The 25,569-nt window shown below is 47.0% G+C and overlaps 1 protein-coding gene across 1 annotated transcript; it reads right to left on the bottom strand.

Annotated features, from left to right (window-relative positions):
* Positions 1 to 429: 429 nt before the first annotated feature.
* Positions 430 to 17,020, bottom strand: PINK1 (PTEN induced kinase 1). Its single transcript, XM_053576973.1, has 8 exons — positions 16,550 to 17,020; positions 12,526 to 12,813; positions 9,752 to 9,852; positions 5,894 to 6,076; positions 4,666 to 4,829; positions 3,610 to 3,737; positions 3,006 to 3,242; positions 430 to 2,016 (listed from the first exon to the last, which is right to left on the bottom strand). The coding sequence occupies exons 1-8, from the start codon at positions 16,934 to 16,936 to the stop codon at positions 1,759 to 1,761; spliced, it is 1,746 nt and encodes a 581-aa protein (XP_053432948.1). The 5' UTR covers positions 16,937 to 17,020; the 3' UTR covers positions 430 to 1,758.
* Between the last annotated feature and the right edge of the window lie 8,549 nt (positions 17,021 to 25,569).

Below are 25,569 nucleotides of genomic sequence, written 5' to 3'. Positions count from 1 at the left end.
GCTGTGTGGTGATAACTGGATACAGAGTTGTAATTGGCGTCTTTGAATTTTGCCCAAGACTGAATCGTCATTAACTATGGAATGATAGTGCTTCCTAACTGCTCCTGGAGGGGTGAAGTGTTGATACACTTAGCGGGGGTGGAGAATCATTGAAATGGGAAATCTAGAATAACTGCTCTGGACTAAGAATTACAGAATTGCTTGGTTGAAAAGAACCTTAACTATATGTTCACCTTTGGGCAATATCTGTGTTCCTAAAAAGCATGTGTAAAATTCTTTGCACCTGGTTCATAAATTCCTCTCTGCCCTTTTGGAAAAAAAAAAAAGCATGTGTAAAATTACCTGTGAAATCTCCTTCCCAGTGCTGGTACCCACAACATGTTCTCATCTTCGGGGTGTAAGAGTCAGATATTCAGTTCAAGGCACATACATATTATGTGGTTGTAAATTTGCATTTAATTCACAATACCTGTAAGAAATGCTAGTCAAGAGGGAAATCAACAAGGTCCACCCCTGCACCACTGATTTCACGTGAGCTATGCTAGATTAATTCAGTAGCTGGAGCAGCTCTGTGGAAATGCTTTCTCAAAAACACCCTGGTCCAGAATGCCCCCTCCCAGGCTTCACATGTTCTCCACACTGAAACCTGAATATGTTGGCCTGTGCAAATGTCTGTCTTAGCCCAGGTGGCAAATGTGGACTGATGCCACGCTGCCACTTTCAAATGAGCCAGAGGCCATTCCTGGTGCAAGGGGCAGAAGTCACAGCCAACCTCTGCCACGAATAGCCACTGCTTAGCCTGGATTCTCTGCAGAATGATGCAGACCTAACTTTTTCAGCCTAGCCTCACTTAAAGGACCTGCTAAGTCATTAACTTTGCAAAGGACTGTGAGGACAGGGGTCTGAGGTCAGGCTTACTAGTCAGCAGTTGGACCTGACAGTATCTTTTTGCCTGCTGCAGAGAATGCCTTCATTTTTCTCTGTACACAGGGATGATCCACATTATTTTTAGCATCGATTTACAAAGGGATCGCATGATCAGCCTTTTTTTTTTTTTTTTTTTTTTGCAGTTTTTGGCCAGGGCTGGGCTTAAACCCGGCATATGGGGCCAGTGCCCCATGCTTTTGAGCCACAGGTGCTGCCCATGATCATTTTTTTAGAGTTCTGCCATCTGAATTCATCTAGACCAGAGGATAGCAAACTGGCCTGCAGGCCAGTTTGGCTGTCCCCTGTCTCTGTATGGCCTGCAAACTAAAAATGGTTTGCGTATTTTTAGATGGTTGAAAAACAATAAGAGTATTTAGTGACACATGAAAATAAAATTTCAGTGTCCATAAATAAAGCTCTACGGGAACTCAGCCATGCTTGTTCATTTATATATTTAAGGCTACTTTTGTGCTACAATGGCAGAATTGAGTGATTGTAACAACTTAAAAGTATCTACTAGCTGACCCTCTAAAGAAAGCTGGCCAATCCTGATTTAGACCAATTTCTTCATTTGACAGATAAAAATACACACAGGTCATAGGATTTGTCCCAAATCACACAGATAGAGTTAGTAGCTATGGTCTGTGAACTCTGACTCACGTTGTCCTTCTTTTTGCCAAACCTGAGGCCTTTTCTGGTTGATCCGCCCTCCATACGGTCCTGTCTCCTGACTCCCACCCTCTTACACCTCAGAGACCCGCGGCATTCACAGACCATCATAACACAGGTGCTGGTAAGTTCTTTTAGTAATTCACCAATCCAGACAGACTGTCATGGGGCTGCCCTCCATGAGCAGAGGAGGAGGGCTGCCTGGCAGAGCGCTTCCCACTCCAGGTTGGCTAGAAAGAGCATCTTCATTTTTGTTTCCACACAACTCTTCTCTGTGAGCCTGTCGGCCAACAAAGTAACAGCTGATTGTTGCAGGAGCCAGCCAATCATCTTGTCTAACTTCAGATTCTTCAGGGCTAGAATCTGTTCACCCCAGAGGCTGAGATGAAGCACATTTGCAGCTACTCGGGCAGGAGGTCTCTGCAACAGGAAGGGAAGCGGAAGCCTAGAACATCTGTAACAAGATCTCAGGCCCACAAGCTGCTTCTAGAGCCTTCCCTTCTCTGGCCTCGGCCGAGTTCTCCACCCTCTCTCCTCCTGATATTCTTCCCTCTGCTGACCCTGTCCATGCTCCAGGCTTTGCCACGTGTATGACTGTGCATGGGGCAGTCTGCATTGTTGGAACAGCCTTCTCCCTGGTGGAAGGCCCATGTGGCTCTTATGCCCAGCTCTGCCAAGGGTCCTTGTACAGGGGTGAAGTAAGGTGTCTCATCATTGCATGGTTGTGGTTGTCTTTCTAATAAACCTTCACTGAACACCTATTATCAAGATGGCAGGCCACCAAGAGGGAGCTGAGCAGCTAGTGGCAGAACAGTGGCTGGGATACAGGTCTGGCTCAGCTCTTTGTGCTCAGCGTGCCACCTGAGGCAGACCTGCTATTCCAATTACAGCTTCAAATAGGTCTGCCTTAGTATTGCTTTGTGTTAATTTTACAATGGTCAGATCTGCTCTCAGGAGATGTTTTCCCATCTATCTGATTAGATCTCAGCTGTTACCACAAACTACATCTCCATTAAACATTTCTCAAAAATGCATCCTTCTTTATGAAAAACTGTTTTTTTTGTTGTTTTTTTTTTTATTGTTGGGGATTCATTGAGGGTACAATAAGCCAGTTACACTGATTGCAATTGTTAGGTAAAGTCCCTCTTGCAATCATGAAAAACTGTTTAAGCAACTAAAAAAGCCTAGAGTTGAACTGCTAGGACCCTGACTAATGGTTTAGTGGCTAGCTGCCCTAATCCTATTTATACTAAAATCTGTTTTATGTTCTCCTGTATTGGCCTTTACCTTTGTTAAGACAGAGGCTCTGTCTCTATCACTGTAGTGCTGGCCCAAACCCAACCTTCACTCTGCAATGGGAACTAAGGTCTCTACCCACACAATTTCTGTGATGCTTGGGAACATCTCACCTTGCTGGGCTCTCGCTGGAGCAGTGACCTCACCAGCTGTCTTGTGTCTAGAGGAACCGACTCAGGCAGTGCAGGAAGTTGAGCCTCTTGGTAACTGCGGCTTTCAAGGTGGGCCTTGCCTTGGCCATAAAAGGGATTGGCAAGCCCAAAGATTTCGTAGGCGATGGCTCCCACTGCCCAGGCATCAGCCTTGCTGTAGTCAATCACTGCCCTGGGGCCAGGATGGGCCGTGGACACCTGCTTGGAAAGCAATGGGTGAGATACCCATGCTGCTGGCATGTCTAACCTTTCACGCTCTTGCATGTCATCTGACTCATGAGCTGATCTGAACTCTGTCCCAAGGAACCCAGAATTTGAGTGAGTTGTGACTCAGACCCAGAATAATTGGCTTAGACTGCCTAGTTTACGCTGACAGGACTTACATCTGGGAACATTAGGGAAATTCAGAGTAAAGCAAAGCAGCAGGGAAGGAGCCTGTGCCAAAATATGGGTCAGAAAAGATGGAGGTGTTGAGTAAATAATGAGGTATCAAGTCTTGTTCTCTCATTTAGTGGAAACATGGCAGAAGAGCTGCAGATGGTGATAACACCCCTCGGGGACTCACCTCAGGAGCCATCAGGCAGCTGTTTCCACCCCGATCCACATACCAGCTGGTGAAGGGCAACTGCAGGCCGATGCTCTTGTCAGCCAGGCAGCAGCCAAAATCTGTGATCACCAGCCAGGGGCAGCCATCTGGGAAGGAGCAGGCAGAGGTGAGCAACCAATTCTCCCCTCTCCTTCCCTCTGAGAGGCCTTGCTATGTCCCTACTGAAGCCCCCAGCATGACATGGCTTAGCGGGGCTAGCAGGGACTCAGTGTTGGCCCCAGAGGACAGACCAACAAGGTAGGAGAGCTGAATGGGAGGCCCAGCTATGCAAATATGCAAATGCCTCCCATTCAGTTAATAAAAGCCTGCAAAGTCCCCAGGCAAAGGACCAGATAAAAGCTTGGCTCAATCTAAATAATTTTCTAGTAACTGGAGCTGTCCCCAAGAACAACTAGTGCTTAGGTCAAATGAGCTCTTAAGGCCCTCACATGCCAAGAATCTTTGAATTGAATTTGAAATGCCATATTTAAACCTAAAACAGGTGCATTTGTAAAAGGATTCACGGGATTCCTTTAAAAAGGCAGTTCCTCCTGTCATTTAATTGCACATTTAATGATTTTAAATTTTCTAGTTCAAAATGTATCATATGTCTGAATCTCCTTTACAATATCCCCAGTAAGTGTTAAGTGGCCTTTCGACTTCTACTTGAATGCTTCCAGTAATGGGGAACTCATTATTTTCAGAGGCAGCTAAACTTACATTTGGACACCTTTCACTGTTTGAAAATTATTTTTTATAATGAGCTTGAAGTCTACCTCTCTTTTACTTTATTCATGAAAACTCAAAGCACTGAGGCTCTTGTTATGTAAATGGGCAACTGGGTACTGTCTCTCCACAGAGGACTAAAGCCTCCATTCTGAAGGAGAGGTTGCTCATGTCTTGTGTACAGAGATGAGGAAAGACACAGTGACGTAGAAGAGGACATAAAAACCAGAGGACCTGGAGGGTCCTAAATACTTCTGACCTACCCACTAATGCTCCCTGGAGAGCTCTGAGGGTACTGCAAGCACCTACCTGCATCCAGCTCCACAAGAATGTTGTCTGATTTTAAGTCTCTGTGTGCGATGCCCTGTTGAACCAGATGATCCACTCCTTCCAGTAACTGCAGGGTCATCAAGGTGGCCAGGCGTGGGCTGGGGGTGTTCACACGAAGGTACTGGCGCAGGGTACAGGGATAACTGGTAGAGAGGGGACAGGGCCTCTGGCTATCAGTCATCAATGACCCCCAGCTCCTTATTTTCCATCAAGTTTAGGCTTTTCCTCTTCACCTTCCTGGAGCTTTTTGATTTACCTTTTTTTTTTATTGTAGCTTTTCTGTCCCCACCCAACCACCATCCTAAAATTAGGAAGTAAGAGCTGGGGCTCCTCATGGTCAATTCAAAGTAACCGTGAAAACTGTATCTCCTTAAAACATCCATTATAGCAAAGTTAGGTGGTACAGAGGGTGAGGAAAAGATTTTTGTTTTTTGAAGAGACAGAGTCTCACTTTATCTCCCTCCGTTGAGTGCTGTGCCGTCACAGCTCACAGCAACCTCCAATTCCTGGGCTTAGGTGATTCTCTTGTCTCAGCCTCCCAAGTAGCTGGCACTATAGATGCCCATTACAACGCCCAGCTATTTTTTTGTTGCAGTTTGGCCGGGCCCAGGTTTGAACCTGCCACCCTCGGTATATGGGGCTGGCACCCTACCCAGTGAGCCACAGGTGCTGCCCTGAAAAGATCTTTTTTTGTGTTAAAAACAAGTAAGGCAAGCCATAGAGAAAGGTTAATAGTTAAAATGGACTAAACATACTGGGTGAAAAGTATGTTCTGGATGAAGGTGAGATTTTGTTTTCATAAAAAATTATCTTCGGTGGCACCTGTGGCTCAAGAAATAGGGCGCCAGCCCCGCATACCAGAGGTGGCAGGTTCAAACCCAGCCCCGACCAAAAACTGCTAAAAGAAAATAAAAATAGAATTTCTAAAAAAAAAAAAAAAAAAAAAAGGGCAGCGCCTGTGGCTCCAAGGAGTAGGGCGCCAGCCCCATATGCTGGAGGTGGTGGGTTCAAAACCAGCCCCGGCCAAAAACTGCAAAAGAAAAAAAAATTATCTTAATGGGAAAGTGCCTGCCAGGACAGATGTACTCCCCTGCATGGCCTTACTCTCCCAAAGGCGGAGGCCCTCTTCCCTGCAACCCTGTGCTCAAGGTGCACATGCAGGGTGGGCACCAGCTCCCCTCAGTCCTACCTCATCCCTGCCACTTACTTCTTCATGACGAGGAACAGTGTCCGGCCATGGCCCAGACCTTCCGGGTGGAGACGTGGAGGCAGCACATCAGGGTAGTCAACCAGGGCCCCTGGCAGCAGTGGCACAGATGAGGTAAAGGCGCGGAGAACCTGGATGATGTTGGGGTGAGGAGCCAGCTGCTTGGGACCTCCCTTGGGTTTTCTTTTCAGCCAAGTGGGACAAATATGAGGTCAGTATCAGATATAACAGCTGGAAAGATCATCTCAGGTCACAAAAAACAATAGCATTTATTTGCTCACTTATCTATCAGGTATTTGTCACATGCTATGTGCCGGGTTCTGGTGTCGGGGAACATATTTGATGACCCCCCATCCACATTTCAATCTGTCTGCTCGTCCATCCATCCATCCCAAGTGGCAGAACACAAGAGTGAAGAAGCCCTGAGATCAGAGTGCCTGGGTTTGAATTCAAGGTCTGCTGCTGTGAGTCCTTGGCCAAGTTACAGTAGTGCCCCTTTATCTGCAGATGTCCTTTCCATGGTTTCAGATACCCATGGCCTGAAAATGGGTGAATGACATACAGTAAATATATATATATATAAATTTTTTTTTTTTTTTGAGATGAGGTCTTTCTACGTTGCTCAGTTTGGTCTCGAACTCCTGGGCTCAATCAAATCTGCCTCGGCCTTCTGAGTAGCTGGGACTACAGGACTGTGCCACTGTGCCTGGCTTAGTAAGATACTGTGAGAGAGAAGACATATTCATCTAACTCTTATTACAGTGTACAGTTATAATTGTTCTATTTTATTATTAGTTATTGCTATTAATCTTTTACTATGCCTAATGTATAAACTAAAATTTCTTATAGATATATACGAATAGGAAAAAAGTAGCACCTTGAGGGTTAAATTATCTGTGGTTTTAGGTATCCACTAGAGGGCTGGACCATATCCCCTTCAGGATTAAGGGGAGACTACTATGTTTCCCAGGCTCAGTCTCAAGTGCAAAAGGGGAATAAGGTAGCAAAGTTGATAATATAAACATACCCAGAACCTCGTTTAGCACAGAGCAAGGGCTCAGCAAACATTAGCTGTTGCTGTGATTCATTCAGCCAGTGTTTACTGTTTTCACACTGAGTACCAGACACTGAATTGTAATGGTGTGCTATGAAGCTATGGCAGAGAACAAGACAGAGTCCCTATCCTCATGGATTTGTAATCGAATAGGGCAGAGGTACATTCGTTGAATAATTACTTTAGCTCCCTAACAGCAAGGACCATGCCTGAATTTTCTCCATGATTCCAGCTTCTGGAGTAAGAGCTGGCATGGAATATAAGCTCAACGAATCTTTGTTGAGTGAATGGACCCAGATGTATGGGTCCCGGCCTGCTGAGGCACAGCAGCTGTACTTGGGATGGCGTGGCTCTGCCAGCCCAGCTTCTCAACCAGAGCTGACTGGACCAAGGGTGGTCATCTCCTCAAGGGTAATGAGCCTACAGTCACATATGCAATCTGGATGGCTGGTGCAAAAAGGGAAGGGGAGAGAGGGAGATTCTCTCTCTGGGAGTGTGAGTGAAGAGCCTTCCAGTCAGCAGTGGAACTGAAGGTGAAAGGATGCTGAGAGACAGACTGGGCCACGGGAGCCTAAGGGGGAGCAGGCAGCGGACTGCAGGACAGTGATATGGGGAAGAAATAAGGATGCTGACGGTGCAGCAAAGGGAACAGAGCTGAGTCCAGGCAATGCTGAGAGAGCAGGACACCTGCCCTATCCCCAGAGCTGCTGCGGTCCCAAGCTTTGCGGGCCCAGTCCATGTGTGTCCTTGTACTCTCCTTGTCTTGAGTCCACCTGTGGGCCCCTGTCCTACGCGATCAAAGGAGTCATAGCATTGTTTCCACACCTGGGTCACCGGACCAACTAGGACTGTAGCACAAGGCTGTCAAGGCCCCAAAAGGTGTCCTGGGAGCCAAGAGGCACAGTATGTGGCTGCGCTGAGAAATGTGAGGTCGGGGGGTGTTTAGACCAAGACCTAAAACGTGCAGGGTGACCCAGGTATAGCAACTGCACATCAGGAGATGGCCATGGCCGAGCCTGGTGCATTTGGGAAAGGTGGCATGGATGCATGGTGGGGTGTCGGTGCCAATGGGAAAGGATGAGAAATGAGGGGGAGAAGCAGGTCACAAAGGGCCCTAGATGGCACCCGGAGTGCTCTCAGAGAAGAGTTTCTCCTAAGAAACATCAGCACTTGAGGTAGGGTACCCCCTGCCACGTCCATCCAGTGATTCGACAGACATTTATCAAGCTGTGGGGAACGCAGCTAACAAACATGCACAGGATAGCTGGACAAAGGTGTGTATGACTCCAGACCAGATAGTGAGGTACGGTGGCTCATGCCTGTAACCCTAGCACTCTGGGAGGTCAAGGAGGGTGGATCACTTGAGCTCAGATGTTCAAGACTAGCCTGGGTAAGAGCAAGACCCGTCTCTAAAAATAGCTGGTATACAGTTGCCTATAGTACCAGCTACTCAGAGGCTGAGGCAAGAGGATTATTTGAGCACAGGAGTTTGAGGTTGCTGTGAGCTATGATGACGCCACAGCACTCTACTGAGAGCAACAAAGTGAGACTCTGTCTCAAAAAAAGAAAAAAAAAGGGCAGTGCCTGTGGCTCAAGGAGTAGGGTGCCAGCCCATATACCAGAGGTGGTGGGTTCAAACACCAGCCCCAGCCAAGAAAAAAAAAAAAAAAAAAAGACCAGATAGTGGGAAATGCTATGAAAACAACTAAAGCAGGTCAAAAGATTAGAGTGACAAGGATTATATGAGATGGGATTAGGTAGGTGCCATCACAGTGCTCCTAGCCATATGACCCTGTCAGCAGGCTGACACAGCACAGAAGGAGCCCCTGGAGGGTAATGCTGGCCCCAAAGCAGCTGGCATTCAGGTGTCCACTTGTCTCTACACAGGGCTGAGGAGAATAGGATGGCGGTAGGAAGCCCATCTGAGCAGCTGCAGCCATTGGCCCACAAGGACTCTCAGTCATGCTGGAGCCTTCCAACTCGTGGAAATGCCCTTAAGTTCCTGCTTCTGACAGAACCAAGATGTATAAACCAGTCCTCTAGTGAAATGCAGCCGTCTCATCTCTTCCTGGTGGGGTACCAGTATCACAATGGGCATAAGCCAGAGCACCCATGTTCTCATCCTGCAGAAAGGGCCTTACTAAGCTGCAGTGTCGCTGCTGTCCACCTGTGCGTCCCTCTGCTGAGAAAACGCCTTTCTCTGCTTATTTGCCTTGGTAATGCTGTTTATCCTTCAAAAGGTAACACAAAACGCTCCCGTGCGAAGCCTGAGTGGGGCTCCTTTGGCGCCTGAGCATACTCTATTCTAGCACTTAGAATAGAGTGGGCCCTCTGCTCCTGGCTTGTTGGGTTCTGCGGCCACATAGAGAACTCTCAGGGAGCAAACCACCTCTTTTTTTCCCTTAAATCTCTTGGCACTATTCAGTACACTGAAATTGCTAGTGGAATGAGTGTTTCCCCCTGGGGGACAGAGTTCAGTTTGTACTGACAGGTGGTGCTCTACCTGTGTAATGCTTAGGAGGAATCTGTGGACTCAGATCAATTTTCTGATATTCTCAATTGGGAGTTTGGGGATGGCCTTCCTTCCCCTCCTCCAGTGTGACTTATCCTTATGCATGACCATTAGGGGTCAGATGATTTGCAATCTTTCCCAACCTAAACTATCCACTAACTGAAAATCCACCATTAATGACACTGTTCAGTAAGCATTTATTACCTGCTGTGTCCTGTCAGACATTGTGCTGAGTGCTGGGGACACAAATGATGATTTTGCTCTAAAAGAACTCACAGAAGGGGGCACTTACCTGTAAGTAACTGCGCCATACTCCCCGGCCAAGGCCACTCGGCTAGCTGGAACTAGCTCCTGGCTCATTGTGCTGAAGATGGCTTCGCTAGAAGAGCCCGCCTGGAACACATCCACAAGGGACCCGGGTTACAAAGACCTGAGTGCAATGGCAAGTTCCAAGCCCTACCTATAATCTGAATCAGGACAGCTCCTGCCTAGAATGGGCTCTGACCTTTGAGATAAGATGACCTTTCTCACTCCAGTGGCAAGCCAAAAAGATGTAGAAGTGCCATCTGTGCCAACTCAGAGGACACTTCCCACACCTGAAACTCTTGGCAGCCTAGGGCAGGAGGAGACACCAAGGCAATCAGGACAGAGGACGCTTCTTCCTGCCTTCAAGGCATTTGGTCTACACAAGCTTGAAACTGACTGGGTCACTAAGACTCCCATCATCAGACAGGCCAGAACCTGAAAACTCCACCCTAGATGAAGCTGTGCTGAATCACAGGACAGCCTTCTCCCAGCCCCCAAATAAACACAAAAACCAATGAATGGGGAAGGAACCCTATTTTCCTCATTTTAATATGAATGGCTCTCAGAATCTACAAAACCTGTTAAGATCCTATAAGGATCAATCATCTTTTAGCTTTTGTGAATGCAACAGCTGTCATGTCTCAGCCAGGCCAAGTGTTTTTCAGAGACAGGGTCCTGCTCTCACCTAGGCTGGAGTGCAGTGGCATAAGCATAGTGCATGGTACCCTCAAACTCCTGGGCTCAAGTGATCCTCCTGCCTCATTTACCCAAGTAGCCAGGACTACAGGCACATGCCACCAGGCCTGGCTAGTTTTTTAATTTTTTTTTGTGAGATAGAGTCTCACCTGTCACTCTTGGTAGAGTACTGTGGTGTCATAGCTCACAGCAACCTCAAACTCTTGGGCTCAAGAGATCCTTGCCTCAGCCTGCTGAGTAGCTGGGACTACAAGTGCCCTCCACATGCCCGGCTATTTTTAGAGATGGGGTCTTGCTTTTGCTCAGGACGGTCTTGAATTCTTGAGCTCAGGCAATCCATCTGCCTTGGCCTCCCAGAGTGCTAAGATTACAGGCGTGAGCCACTGTGCCCGGCCTCAGTTTTTAAAATTTTTTTTTTTTTTTTTTTTAATTTGGCCAGGGCTGGGTTTGAACCCGCCACCTCCGGCAAATGGGACGGGTGCCCTACCCGCTGAGCCACAGGCGCCGCCCAGTTTTTAAAATTTTTATAGAGATGGGTTCTTGCTATGTTACCCAGAATGGTCTCAAACTTCTGGCCTCAAGCGATCCTTCCACCTTGGCCACCCAAAGTGCTGGGATTGCAGGGGTCAGCCACTGCACTCAGCCTCCAGTTTAAGTTTTGATGCTAAGACTGGATGTTTCACAGGCAAAGAACTTGGCTACTTCTTAGTTATTAAACCCAGCTTGGAGTATAACAGTCTAATAACTCTTATTCCCCAAATCAAAATAAGAAACTGCATTTTCTCATATCACCCATGAACTGCTGGGCTGTGTTCCTCTCACCTTTGGGTAGGTGTATTAAGACAGAATATCAGGTCTTAATGAATTTTTTTTTTTTTTTTTTTTTGCGGTTTTTGGCCAAGGCTGGGTTTGAACCCACCACCTCCAGCATATGGGACTGGCGCCCTATCCCTTTGAGCCACAGGCGCCGCCTTCTTTTTTTTTTTTTTTTTAAACAGAGTCTTACTATGTCACCCTCAGTAGAGTGCTATGGTGTCACAGCTCACAGCAACCTCAAACTCTTGGGCTTAAGTGATTCTCTTGCCTCAGCCTCCCAAGTAGCTGGGACTACAGGCGCCCGCCACAACGTCTGGCTATTTTTGTTGCAGTTGTCATTGTTGCTTAGCTGGCCCTGGCTGGGTTCCAACCTGCCAGCCTCCGTGTATGTGGCTGGTGCCGTAACCACTGTGCTATGGGCGCTAAGCCTTAATGAATTTTCTGAACCCATCTAGCAATGGCAAGGTAAAGAAATTACTCTAAACAGACAGAAATCTTTGTTTGGGGGAGGAATATTCTTCAGCTTCCCAAAGCGTTGAGTCCTTCCAAGAATTGAGAACAGGGAGTTAATGAGCAAGGCTTTGATCTGGGGTTGGGCATGAAGGGTGAGTGGAAAGGGAAGGAGTGTGGCTCCTCTTCTCTGGCCAGGCAGGCCACAGAGAGCAGGGATGCTGTAAGGGCAAAGCTGAAATGGACTCACTTCTCTGGTAGAATCAGCACTGCCTAGGAGCCTGTTGGAAAGGCAGAATCTCAGGCCCCATCTCTGACCTGTTGAATTTGAGGCTGCCTTTGAAGGCGATCCCCAAGTGACGTGTGGGCATATAACAATTTGAGACATTCTGCTTTAGATTTTTGAATAAGAGGGGCAGAAAGCCTAGTTTTACAGGCAACTTTCCTGTGGAGAATGTGTCTCTTCCTATCTACTTCCTGGAAAGAGTCTCTACCAGCTCTACTAAGCCGGGCGTTTTTTTTTTTTTTTTTCTATACTGCCCTTGGGTAGAGTGCCGTGGCGTCACATGGCTCACAGCAACCTCTAACTCTTGGGCTTACGCGATTCTCCTGCCTCAGCCTCCCAAGCAGCTGGGACTACGCCCGGCTATTTTTTGTTGCAGTTTGGCCGGGGCTGGGTTTGAACCCGTCACCCTCGGCATATGGGGCCGGCGCCCTACTCACTGAGCCACAGGCGCCGCCCCTAAGCCAGGCGTTTTGGGAACCGCCCACTGTAAGAATGAACAGCCCCGTCCTTACCGAGATGTTCCACATCATCTTGATGGCTAAGGGGAAGGCAGGGGCCCCTGCAGCCTGAGTCTCCTTTCCTCCTTGTGGGATGATATCTGGTCCTTTCCCTGGAAGAAGCTCCAGGGTCTTTGCCACCTCCTGGTACTGGGGCAATGAGGGCATAGTGGCTTCATACACAGCGGCACTGCAGCCCTTGCCAATGGATTGCCCTATAAGATACTCCTCCAGCTGGAAGCCCTGCCAGCGTCTAGTATCCAATGGGTTAGGCACCAGCTTGTTTCTCTGGGTAAAAATCTCCTGTAAGGAAAAAAGAATGTGCTGTGAGCTAGGGAGCCCATGAAGGCCCAAGTAAAGAGAAACATGGGAAGAGGGGAGAGGCATGGTCCTTACTGGCAAGACCAAAGACCAATAAAACACTGCTCATCCTAAGGTTGGGCCACCCTACCTTTCCCATTATTCAGAATAATTTCTCTCAACTCTGTTGCTTTGCTGTGATCACAGCACTGTAACTAAGTGACCTGAGTTCTGTAGCCAGCACACACTCCTTTGTTGCCTTAACCCTCGGTCTAGCACAACTCTGGAGGCATCTGATTGTGGAGACTGCTCTTTCTGCAAAGATCCCAGCTGGTAACTACCAGGAGCATGTGATCAACAATGACCTCAGGGGCTTTTTCGGGCAAGGGGGTGAGGTGGGGAGCATCCCCAGAGTTGAGTCACTATAAGTCCTATCTTCCTGCCTCTGCCTCTGAGGACTCTGAAGGGCCTGCTCTATTCAGGAAGGACACAAGCACAGAGTTCTGACAGGGAAAGGAAGGCAAGTGCCGTGCACTGTGCTGTGCTGTACTGGGAAAAAAGCCATGTGCACAAAATCTGGGTACTCCCCACTTCAGGTAGTGGTGACATCATGTCTCCAGTCACCCAGGCTGTCTCCCCCCTCCAGGGGTCTGATCTGCTATTTCCTCCTTTCCAACTCCATGGCTTGTCACCCAGGGGCACAGCACAGCATACCTCCCTTGGCAGCAGCCTACTGGGCACTGCCTGTAGACTCCCCCGTTCTCTCACCATCCCTTTACTGCCTCTGAACCACATTAAACCACAATGCTTTCGTGTGTCACTCTGCTGTCCACAAGGAGGTTATTCGATACCTTGTCCTGGTGCTGTGTGCTGAATATTTATCCTCAGGACATCTGTCTGAACCGCTGCTCAACCCCCTTCCCCAAGGTCCTGCTCTGCTGCTCCTCCCCACTCATGCATCGAGCTGACTCCCTCTCCTCCTTCCTCTGTAACCAGCCCTGCTAACTCAGCCCCAACAACTCTACTTCTGGAGGATTCCTAAAGCATCTAATATCTATAAGCAAATATACTTTGTAATAGAATTTTGAACTTTTTTAATAAATGAAAGTCTGGGCAGCACCTGTGGCTCAGTGGGTAGGGTGCCAGCCCCATATACCGAGGGTGGTGGGTTCAAACCAGGCCCTGGCCAAACTGCAACAAAAAAATAGCTGGGCGTTGTGGCGGGCACCTGTAGTCCTGTAGTCCCAGCTACTCGGGAGACTGAGGCAAGAGAATCGCCTAAGCCCAGGAGTTGGAGGTTGCTGTGAGCTGTGATGCCACGGCACTCTACCGAGGGTGATAAAGTAAAACTCTGTTGCTACAAAAAATAAAAATAAAAAAGAAAGTCTTATCTTCCTGGTCAAGTGGTTTATAAACTCCATGATGCAGAAATAATATTTTAAAGAGTAATACCATGTAAACCATGGTTTTGGGTGTGTGTGTATGTGTGTGTGTGTGTGTATGTGTGTGTGTGTATATATTCATTTATTTATTTTAGGATCTCACTCTGTTGCCCAGGCTAAAGTACAGTGGCATGACCTTAGCTCACTGAAGCCTTGCTTGAACTCCTGGCCTCAGGTGATTCTCCTGCTTCAGCCTCCCAAAGTGTTGGGAATATATACATGAGCCAGAATGAGAGATTATTTTAACTTTTTATTTTGAAATAGTCACAGACTCATAGGAGTTGCAAAAAATAACACATGGTGTCCTCTGTACTCTTTATCCAAGTTTCCCTAAAGGTACAGTATCAAAACAGGAAAGTGGCATTGGTACCCTGTTACTACAGACCCTCCTCAGTTGTCATTATTTTTTTAAACCTGCTTTCATTTGTGTGTGTACGTGTGGTCCAATGCAATTTTATCCCATGTACAGATTTGTGTAATCACCACAATCAGGATACAGAATGTTTCATTGCTGAATGCTATAATTTGGATGTTTGCTCCCCCAAACTGCGTGTTGAAATTTGATCCCTAGTGTTGGAGGTGGGGCCTAGTAGGGAGTGTTTGGGTCATAGAGGCAGATCCTTCATGAATGGCTTGGTGGCACTCTGACAGTGATGAGAGTGTGAATGGTACGCTTAGGAGGGTCAATTGCCTCAGTTAAAAAAAAAAACTTCTTAATTTTAAACATAACTTGATACGTTTCCTATCCTTGCTTTCTGCCAGTTAAGCTGTGGCAAATGACAAGGGCAGAGGCAGGGACTAGGCAAGATGTCACCTGTTACCTCAAACTGGACAGAGCTCAAACACTGGTGACAAGGAACAAGAACTGGGCTGGAAACCAGGAAACATGGGAGACACTGCTTGATCCTAACAGCTGTGTCCTTGAGCAAGTCACTCCATCTTCCACCACCTCAGGCCTAACTTGTAAAACACAGGAGCTGTACTGAGTGGTCAAACCCCAGGAAAAAAAGTAACCTTGGCTGGGCACGATGGCTCAGGTCTGTAATCCTAGGGCTTTGGGAAATGCTCCAACCTTGGGGTAGGAGCATCTCTTGAGGCCAGGAGTTTGAGACCAGCCTGGGGAATGCAGTAAAAACCCATTTCTACAATTTGTTTTTTTGCAAGTTTTTTTTTTTTTGTAGAGACAGAGTCTCACTTTATCGCCCTCAGTAGAGTGCTGTGACATCACACAGCTCACAGCAAACTCCAACTCCTGGGCTTAGGCGAATCTCTTGCCTCAGCCTCCTGAGTAGCTGAGACTACAGGCACCCACCACAACGCCTGGCTATTTTTTTGTTGCAGTTTGGCCAGGGTGGGTTTGAACCTGCCAACCTTGGTATATAGGGCCAGCGCCCTACCCACTGAGCCACAGGCGCCAACCAATTAATTTTTTTTTTTTTTTTTAAAGACTGACCTCCTGGAAGAAGGAATTCTGCCAGGAGACAGGCTTCAGACCTGAACTTCAACTTTGGCTCTTCCTTGAGTCTCCAGCCTGACAGTCTACCCCACAGATTTTATACCTGCCAGGCTCCATAGTGAGCCAAGTCCTTAGAATAAATCTCTCTCCCTAGACACATCTTATTGTTTGGAGAACCCCAACTAATATGACTTTGGTGGAGCAAAAACAGAAGTCTCTGTACTACTTCAAGCATTAAAAAACCCTGAGAACTCCTACGTATCCAGTCACTGGGGGTGACTATACACAGGTTAATTAAAATCTAAGACTGGATGTTTTTTCTTGCTATTCATAGTTTTTACTGTGATTTCTGCTATTTTACTGACTAGTCGTTTGGCTAAACTGCAAAGGCAAGCTGGCTCAGTGGTTAAGAGCACAGGTTTTGGAACGTCAGAATTTGGACACTGTCCTTTACCAGCTGTGTGACTTCCAGCACATGGCTTCACCTCTCAGAGGACGCTTCTTCCTCCATACAAAGGGGATGACAACTACCTCAAGGGATAGGAACATTATGATTTGTTAAATTTTAGAAAATTTACACAAAGCCATTTGCTAGGAAATATCTGGAGCTATAATTAGCAACGTATCTTCTGATCTACAACATGCTATTTGAGGAAGGGAAACCGTAAAACAAATGCGACGTGCTGGATTTATACCAGATTATCAGTCACGGTGAAATAAACGAACCACAAACAGATCTTAACTCTCGCTCCGCCCCACGCAGACGGAGGCCCCGCCCCCAGACCCGGCTCAGGACACGCCCCATTCAGCCCCGCCCTGCCCGCGACTGGTCTCGGTTCACCTGTATGTCCTGACAGGCCGAGGCCGCCCGCCGGCCCTCCGCTTGCTTCTCCTCGATGAGGCCCAGCCCCAGCCCAAAGGCCAGAAAGACGGCTCGGCCGCACGGACCCGCGCCGCCCCGCGCCCGCATCACGAACTGCCGCTGCAGCCGCGCCGCCAGTCCTGCCACCGACTGGCGGAAGAAGCGGTAGCGGTCGGGAAGCCCGAGCCCGACTCTGCGCAGCTCCGAGCCGGGACCTGCGGCCCAGCCCGGGCGCTCTCCGCGGCCCCAGCCCTTCGCCGGGCCGGGCCGCCCCCAGCCGTAGGCCGGACCAGGCTTGGCCGTCAGGCGCAGCAGCAGCGCCCGACCCAGCTGCAGGCCCCGGCCCAGCGCCTGTCGCACCGCCATGGTGGCGCCGCGGCCGGGCCCTACAGCCGCCGCGGCCGCCACTAGAGTCCCTGACGCTGGTGAAAACAAACTTCGGGGGCGGTGCCTCTGCGCAGGCGCTGATGGGCGGGGACGGAGTCCGGGGCGGTTTTCCGGCTCGGCGCGCGAGGGCGCTGTGCGCGCACCTGCGCCGCGTGCAGTTTCTTGCTTCTTTGCACTTTGGACCTTGGGGAAGGGGTGGCGTGTTTACGCAGGTCTTCAATGTGAACATCACTGGGCAAAATCGAGAAATTGAGAGGGGAATCTAATATTTGTCAGTCACCGTGCGAGATCCTTTACATCTTTTATTTAACATTCCCGTCAAGGAAATGAGAATGTCATTTTTATAGATAAAACCGAGGCCTGGACAGGGCAGTGTTTGCAGTCACATGCAGGTGAGTATCAGAGCGGAGGTTGCACTCCACCTTGCCCTGGCTATTGAGTCCTTGCGGTCCTCTACGCCCTTAGGCTCCTCTCTGCACGTGCACAATCCCTGGGCTTCTTGGAACCCCAAGAGATCTAACCTAGAGGCCACAATTTAGGCATTAGTGAGTGGGGGTCTCAATATACTGAGCAACTTGTCCAGAGTCACACAGATTGTTAATGGCAGAGCCCTGCTAACCACATCTACCTTTAGGAATAGCCAATAAATGGATTCATACTGACTTTTTTTTTAAATGGGAATTTTCCAGCATACACAAAAATTGAATGGTATAGTATAGTGAATGCTGTCATCCAGCTTCAACAATTATCAACAGATGGCCATTATTTTTTCCACCTAAACTGTCCTACCTCCTCCATTACTTTAAAGCAAATCCTAGACATCATATTATTTCATTTGTAAATACTTCAGTATTTCTAAGATATAAAAAAACTCTATTTTTAAAAACAAAACCATTATAACCTCTAAAAGATTAACATGAACTCTGCAATATCATTTAATTTCCAGTTAGTATTCAGATATCCCTATTGTTCTGTTCTGTTTTACAGTTAGTCAAATTGGAATCCAAACAAACTCTATATGATTTATTTGGTCAGTGAGTTATTTTTTAACAAGGGACTGAATCATCCTTTAGCTGAAGAAGTGTATTTTGTGGAACTTCCATGTCCATTTTTCAAATGTTCCCTGCAATTACTGACACCTCCATTCCTTACCTGAAGGCTGGTGGGGGAGAAGAGGCCCTGGAAGACATGTAAAACTTTTCTCTGTGTGGCGGTGTGTCTCTGTGTGCTAAGTAAGCTGCAGGGCAAGGAGACACTTTTCTGATCTGATCTGAGACCCATCTCAGCATTGCTTGAGTAGAATGGCACAGCCTAACATTATTTCAGGGCTCTTTAGCATCCTTCTACACCTTTGAATTGGTGAATGTGAAGAGTCCTGTCCCCCAGGCTTGTTTGGCTATGGGGTGGATCCTGCCCAGGAGACAGGTTGACAGCTGTTTCAGCAAACTGTATGTGTTTGTGTGTATGTGTGTCGTGATCTCTTTTAGGATCTTTCTTGTGGGAGGAATTGCAGGACTTTTGTGATACCCAATCATTTACTTGGGAGAGACAAAAATAGATGAATTTTCAATTTATATACAGAGGAACGTGAAAATCAGATATTATCTTTGATTGTTTTCATTCATCTCAGAGAATTTTAAATTTACAATTTTAAGAGCTCCATTAAAATAATCATTTGGAGAATGAGCAAGAATAGCAGTTTGGAGAAACCTCATGCTCCTGTGACCATAGCTCACCAGTGAAAACTTAGCTTGGGTAGAGGTCTCACTTAAAGGTTAAATGTACTCATCTGTATATTTCATCATCATTAAAGCTCTTCTCTTTAATGCTTACAGAGAGGGAACAAGAGGTTCTCTGAGATACTTAATGTTTCAACTACAAGGATTTTCTTTAATCCTACAGGAATATAGCTTTCTTTTCTTTTCTTCTTTTTTTTTTTTTTGAGACAGAGTCTTATTTTGTAGCCCCCAGTAGAGTGCTGTGAGTTCCACACAGCTCACAGCAACATCAAACTCCTGGGCTCAAGCAATTTTCTTGCCTCAGCCTCCCCAGTAGCTGGGAGTATAGGTGCCCACGACAACATCTGGCTATTTTGTTGTTGTTGTTGTTTAGCAAGCCCAGGTTCAAACATGCCAGCCTCGGTGTATGTGGCCGGCACCCTAACCACTGAGCTACGGGTGCCGAGCCTTCTTTTCTTTTTTCTTTTTAGACAGGGTTCTCACTCTGACATCTAGGCTGGAGTGCAGGAACATCATCATAGCTCACAGCAACTTCCTACTGCTAAGCTCGAGCAATCATCTTTCCTCAGCCTCCCTAGTAGCTGAGACTATAGGCACATGGCACTATGCCTTACTAATTTTATTTTTAAATTTTTGATAGAGATGCTGTTGCTCAGGCTGGTGTGTGTGTGTGTGTGTGTGTGTGTGTGTGACAGAGTCTTACTCTGTTGTCCTGGGTAGAATGCCATGGTGTCATAGCTCACAGTGATCCTCTTGCCTCAGCCTCCTGAGTAGCTGGAATTGCAGGCACCTGCCACAATATCTGGCTGTTTTTAGAGACAGGGTCTTGCTCTTGCTCAGGCTGGTCTTGAACTCCTGAGTTCAGGCAATAACCCACCTCGGTCTCCCAGAGTGTTAGGATTATAGGTGTGAGCCACCACGGCTGGCCTCTCAAGTTGTTTTTGAACTCCTGGGTTCAAGTGATCTTCCTGTGTTGGCCTCCCAGAGTGCTAGGATTATAGGTGTGAGTCACTGTGCTGGACCAGGAACATAACCTTTTACCATGAAGCTTGTGAGGACTGCACAGCTTGTAAGACACATTTGTTAAGGGACGTTGTATTGTCTGTCTTGTGTTAAAGAGTGCATTTGTCACAAGCCTTTCGATTTGTTCCTGTAAGCTTCAAATGAACTCACTGGAACTGTGATACATGCCCTACCAGCTGGAAATGATATCTCCACACTGATATTAATCAACCTTCATCGCAGGCTGGCCTTGTTCTCCATCTGTACAAAAGCCTAAGTTGCTTCTGACAGGTCTGAACCAAGCACAACATGAAGCTTGATTCTTTGGCAGCCGTCTGTACAGAAAGGGCAAGTTAAGTGGATTTCTGAGCAGAGAACCTTCCAGTGGGACTCCCATGCTCTCATTTCTCAGGGCAGAGAGCATGGGAAATGCTTTACTGCAGCAGGGGTGCAGGAGATGCCTTTCTTAGGAACAAGGGTCCTGATTCCCTTCATCCCCATCCATTCTCCTGAGAAGAAAAAATTCCTGGAGGTGCCGAGAATCTCAGGACTCAAACGACCATCCTGAGGTTTTCCGTAACATCTCTCATCTCTTTAGTGGTATCCCAAGAAGGTAAATTTGGCATATTGCATCTGGTGATAAATTGTTCTGCTGAGATATCAGTGTATATTGTAGCTTTAATATTGTATATGAGTGTCTCACTCACTCACAGAACTTTGAAACATCAATTATATGCCAGGTAGGCTTTGATGTGCTCGGCCACAAGAATTAGAAGAAACTGCTGGGGGGATTGTTGGAGAGGCCACAGTCTACCCTCTGTTCTATGGGCATCCTTGTGCCCTCACTGTACCCTTTCCCTCCCAGTGGGCAAGACTAGAGTTTTGGCCAAGTTTGTAATATTCTCAAGAATCATCATTTGACCTTCCCCCCAAGTGCATGGTAATGGAGGGAGGTGGAAACTGATGCTAATGTAAAAATGGAAAAAGGCTGGACTAAAAAAAAGAGAAGTGTTGAGGGCTGTGTGACCGTCCCTTTCTGGACAGCATCCTTTGGCATGGATTCAGCGTGCTTGTCTCTTCCTGGCAGGACACAGACATGTTTTCCCAGAGCAGCAACATCCTTTATCCACAGACCGTTTCAGAAGTGCTATCTCTAAATTGCCTGTGGAAGAAGTTTTCGTAAAACTGTGGATACAGCAAAGTTGCAGCCAAATCAAAATCCTGCTACTCGAAATTCCTGGGCTGTAGTTTTGAAGGTTAGAGTAAGATCACAGTGGGCAGAGAGAGATTTTGTTGGGAAGAAGCATCTCTGCTTTGCCTTGGGCAGGATGGATGAGAGCATGGTGGGGTGGGGAGATGGTGCATCGCTGAGATACCCCGTCAATCTGTGGTCCATGCAGCCCAATACATTTGCTGCCCTGCAGTGACTTGGACAAATTACAAGCATGGCCACACCACCTGCTGTCAAAGCCGTCTCAGGTTCTTTGCCTTTGCCCGCTGCCTTCAGGAGGAAGCCCAGGCTCCTTCGCCTGGCATGGAAGGTTCTTTAGTATTTGGTCCCAGCACCTTTATTTTGCAGTTGTCCCAGCCATCATGCTGATCTCCTGGCTTCATTTACCTCTCTGAAAGAGTCTCCATTCTTACTTGGCACTTCCTTCAGGAAGCCTTCTTTGACCTTCTTGGACTGAACTAGAGGCCCCTTCGAAGACTCCCTTTTAAATTTGTGAGTTCTGGAAAAACAGGGATTGTGATGTTAGCATCTCCTAGCTCCCAGCGCGCAGCATGGGGCCTCCTGGCTCCCAGTGCCCTATTTGAGAGCCATGGAGGAATACAAGCCCTCAGTGGGTAGGCTGTGCCTGAGGGAGGGTGAAAGGAAGGGGCTGGATGATACTTTCAAACCCTTCAACTGCTTAGTCATTCCTCTGTCCTAGGAGGAGCCAGGGAGGGACTGCAGAGAGGCCAGAAGGAAACAGCAGAAATCAACCACTAGATTTACTGTCTGGAATTTATACCACATATATGCTAATCGAATTTCCTTTCCATGGCTTCTTCATTTTTTAGCTACTTTCTGGGTTTTTTTTTTTTTATTAAAAGTTCTTTTAAATAAGCAGGTGTGCTGGTGTACATCTGTGGTCCCAGCCACTCAGGAGGCTCAGAAGGGAAGATCGCTTGAGCCCAGGAATTGAGAGTCCAGCCCAGGCAACATTGTGAGATCTCATCGCTAAAGAAAAAAAATCTTTTAAGCAAAATTAATCCTTATACAATGTTTAAAAATCACCAACAGTGTATGTAGGTAGGATTACAATGAAAAGCAATAATCTCTTGTCCCCACTTTCTCTGAGCCTAGTCTCCAGCCTGAAGACAGTATTTCTTTTTACCCTTTTTCTGATAGTTTTTTTCGTATCTCTATTGCTTCTTGATTTAGCAGGCTGAGGCATTTAAGGTACAAGGCTGACCATGACACCCATGCCTGGAACTGCTGGCTGCCCTTTGGAATAGGTCAAACTCCTTCCTAGAGCTAACCAGACCTGCATCTTCTGAACCTTCCACCACCCTCATCTACTTTTCATTCTGTTTTCTTTCCCTTGTCCATGTACATTTTCTATTTTTGCCTCTTTAGAATGTCTACTTCCTGTATTTGTGCCTGTGTAATCCCCTCCCTTGGAATGTGGGTGGACTTTAGTGACTTGGTTCTAAGGAACAGAACTTGTCAAAAGTGATGGAAGGTCACTTTTGCTGGTTAGGGTGCAGAAGGGCTCTGGTTTCTGTCTTGCTAGCCCTCTCTTGCTTTCTTGCTTGCTTGTTTTAAGAGAAGCCGACTGCCCTGTGGAGAGGCCCATGTAGCAAGGGAACTAAATAGTAACAGCAATGACCATCAGGGCACTGAATCCTGCCAACAAATGTGTGAGTGAGCTCTGAAGCAGATCCGCCCCCAGTTGAGTCTGCAGCTGATACTACAGCCCTGGTTGACACATTAATGGCAACTTTGCAAGAGACCTTGACCCAGAGGACCCACTTCAACCCAGAACCCTGACCTGCTGAAACTGTAAAATAATAAATATATATTGTCCTAAGGTACTAAACGTGAGGGTCAATTGTTACACTGCAACAGATAATTAATGTTAAATTAGCAGCAGCTGGCAGGAGCCGCAAACCTGTGCGTATTTCTGCTCATCTCCATGGGAATCTAGGACTGTGCTTTGGGGGGTCCTAAAAAACACAGCTGCTGAACAATAGAGCATGTGCTACTATGAAAACACAACAGGACCGCAATATGAACATGCTTCCCTTTTAAATAAATGCTCCAGCCTCTCTGCAACAAATGAGTATTGTTCTTCCAAGCAGACATTGTTCAAATAATTTCTGGAATCCTTCTTTGAGAACTGCCTTCCCCTGTCTATTTCCACAACGTGTAAGAACCCTGGGCTTGGTCCTCCAATCCGTCCTCCTGTTTTTGAGACAGAGTCACTCTGTCACCCTTGGTAGAGTGCTATGGCGTCACAGCTCACAGAAACCTCAAACTCTTGGGCTCAAGAGATTCTCTTGCCTCAGCCTCCCGAGTAGCTTGGGACTACAGGCGCCCGGCTATTTTTAGAGGAGTCTCCCTCTTGCTCAGGCTGGTCTTGAACCTGTGGCTTGGGCAATCTACCCACCTCAGCCTCCCAGAGTGCCAGGATTACAGGTGTGAGCCACCACGCTGGTCCCGTCCTCCTGTTTCCCCACTCTCCTGACCCCATTCCTAACTGCACTGCCCTTCCTGCTCTAGCTGAAACGTCCCCTCCTCAGGACAGCCTTGTGCTGAGCAAGTGCCACTCCTTCTGCTACTTGTTCCCAGGGCTCTTTCTTACCCTTGGGTGACACTTGTTATGAACTACTATAATCACTTAGATCTCATTTCCCACTGATAGACTGAGAGCCCCATGAGGGCAGGAACTTTATTTACTGCCGTGTCCTTGGGAACTGGTCTCAGCCCTCGCACACAGTGAGCTCCAGTAAGTAATTGTTAAAAGAATGAATAAATTGGCTGTTCCCTGTTTGAAAAAATCAAATCCATTCTTAAAGAACCAAAATGTATCACCCTTAATAAAGGTTACCAGCCAACATTTACTGGAGATGAAAACCCAAATATTGGGCTGTTACTATTGCATTATTCATTCAATCCTCTCAACAATCCTAGGAGGTGAGTACTATCACCCCCATTTTACAGATGAGGAAATTGAGCCTTAGAATAGTGAAATATCTTGCCCCAAACCACACAACTGGGAGGCTGTTCAACTCCAAAATGCAAACCATTATGCTATATCACTTTTTCATTCTCACTAATTTTTTTTTATTTTTTTTAATGTTTTAGAAATTTAAAAAGATTGATATGTACAAAGAAAAAAATTCCAATCATTCATATTTCTGACAAGTAGGATTATAGGTGGTATTAACATCTTGGCATATTTTCTCCAGCTTCCTCTTTATTAAAAAAAAAATTCTCCATCCCACATTGTTGAGAACATTCAGAAGAATGTGCTGAAGGCCCCCTTTTAAAATTATTTTTAAAGAAAGGCAGAGTGGGGTGGCGTCTGTGGCTCAGTGAGTGGGGTGCCGGCCCCATATGCCGAAGGTGGTGGGTTCAAACCCAGCCCCGGCCAAACTGCAACAAAAAAATAGCCGGGCGTTGTGGCGGGCGCCTGTAGTCCCAGCTGCTCGGGAGGCTGAGGCAAGAGAATCGCTTAAGCCCAAGAGTTAGAGGTTGCTGTGAGCGGTGTGACACCACAGCACTCTACTCGAGGGCGGTACAGTGAGACTCTGTCTCTACAAAAAAAAAGAAAGGCAGAGTGGAATTTTGGGTCACACAGTCATGTTGGGATAACTTTACTGTCTCCAGGATGGCATCAGGTAAGTCTGAGTGTGTGGTGGAAAAGCAAGTCCTATCAGGCAGCAACACCTGCGAATGTTCCAGAACTGGGTGCAGATCATTTGGGGGATGGAGTGATTTACCCGTCCACTTCCTGTGCCCCTAGGTCAGTGATTTTCAACCGGTATGCTGTGCACACCAGGGCACCGTGAGAGAATCTTAGGTGGGCTGGGAAAATTTTTAAAGATCATTAATTAAATTATTTTCAATAGAAGTTCAAAGCACAGTAATTCTTTTATTTTTTACTCTTTTTTTTGGATCAACATAATTTAAGTATGGTGTGGAAGTTTATAGGTTCAAGTGTGCTGTGAGATGAAAAGGGTTGAAAAAAACGCTGCTCTAGGGACTTGCTTGCCTTGGAAAAGGGAACCTAAGCACTATGTGGGTCATTCACAAACGTTTTGAGACACACAAAATCAAGAAGTGTAAAATCTGCACTGACTGAAACGAAGCCCTCCCAGCAACACGTGGATAAGGCAAACAAGTTGAAACAGGTGAAGCAGAAAGGACGCTGTCAACTGTGTTTCTTGGAATTGAAATAATGGACCATAACACAGTCTGTCTCAAAACTTTCATAGTGACCCACATATAATAACCCCACCCACTAAGCTGGCTCCAAGGTCAACTCCTCCTGGAAGTATTCAGCCCCGTCCAGGGCATCCCTCCTTCCCTTATTCAATCCTAGTCTTCCAGATCGTGTGTGAGAGAGAGAGAGAGAACCTCAATGCACCTGGGCAAGAAACAACCCCTTTCCTGTCCCTCCCTACACTGCAGAGAGCAGCATGCTCCCCACGATTCTGTCTGAATCACAGCTTGCATTTTTGTGCATTAGACCGATTTACACTTGTCACTCCCTGTCAGACTGGGCGTTCCTCAAGGGCAGGGACTGTTTTTATACATCTTTCTGTCTGCAGCATTTAGCATATTTGACACATAAAAGATACCCAGTAAATAAAAACAACAGC

Source organism: Nycticebus coucang, chromosome 22 (genome assembly GCF_027406575.1).
Source record: "Nycticebus coucang isolate mNycCou1 chromosome 22, mNycCou1.pri, whole genome shotgun sequence".
NCBI classification, from domain to species: Eukaryota; Metazoa; Chordata; class Mammalia; order Primates; family Lorisidae; genus Nycticebus; species Nycticebus coucang.
Note: the sequence above shows the minus strand (reverse complement) of the source record. Positions and strands in the feature narration are given on the sequence as shown.

Excerpts from the sequence above, each read along its gene's own strand:
- PINK1 (XM_053576973.1), bottom strand. The coding sequence starts at position 16,936 with ATGGCGGTGCGACAGGCGCTGGGCCGGGGCCTGCAGCTGGGTCGGGCG. Across the intron at positions 12,814-16,549 it reads CGGCCTGTCAGGACATACAG|GAGATTTTTACCCAGAGAAA; the intron begins GTGAACCGAGAC and ends TTTTCCTTACAG. Across the intron at positions 3,738-4,665 it reads TCTTGTGGAGCTGGATGCAG|ATGGCTGCCCCTGGCTGGTG; the intron begins GTAGGTGCTTGC and ends GCTCCTTCCCAG.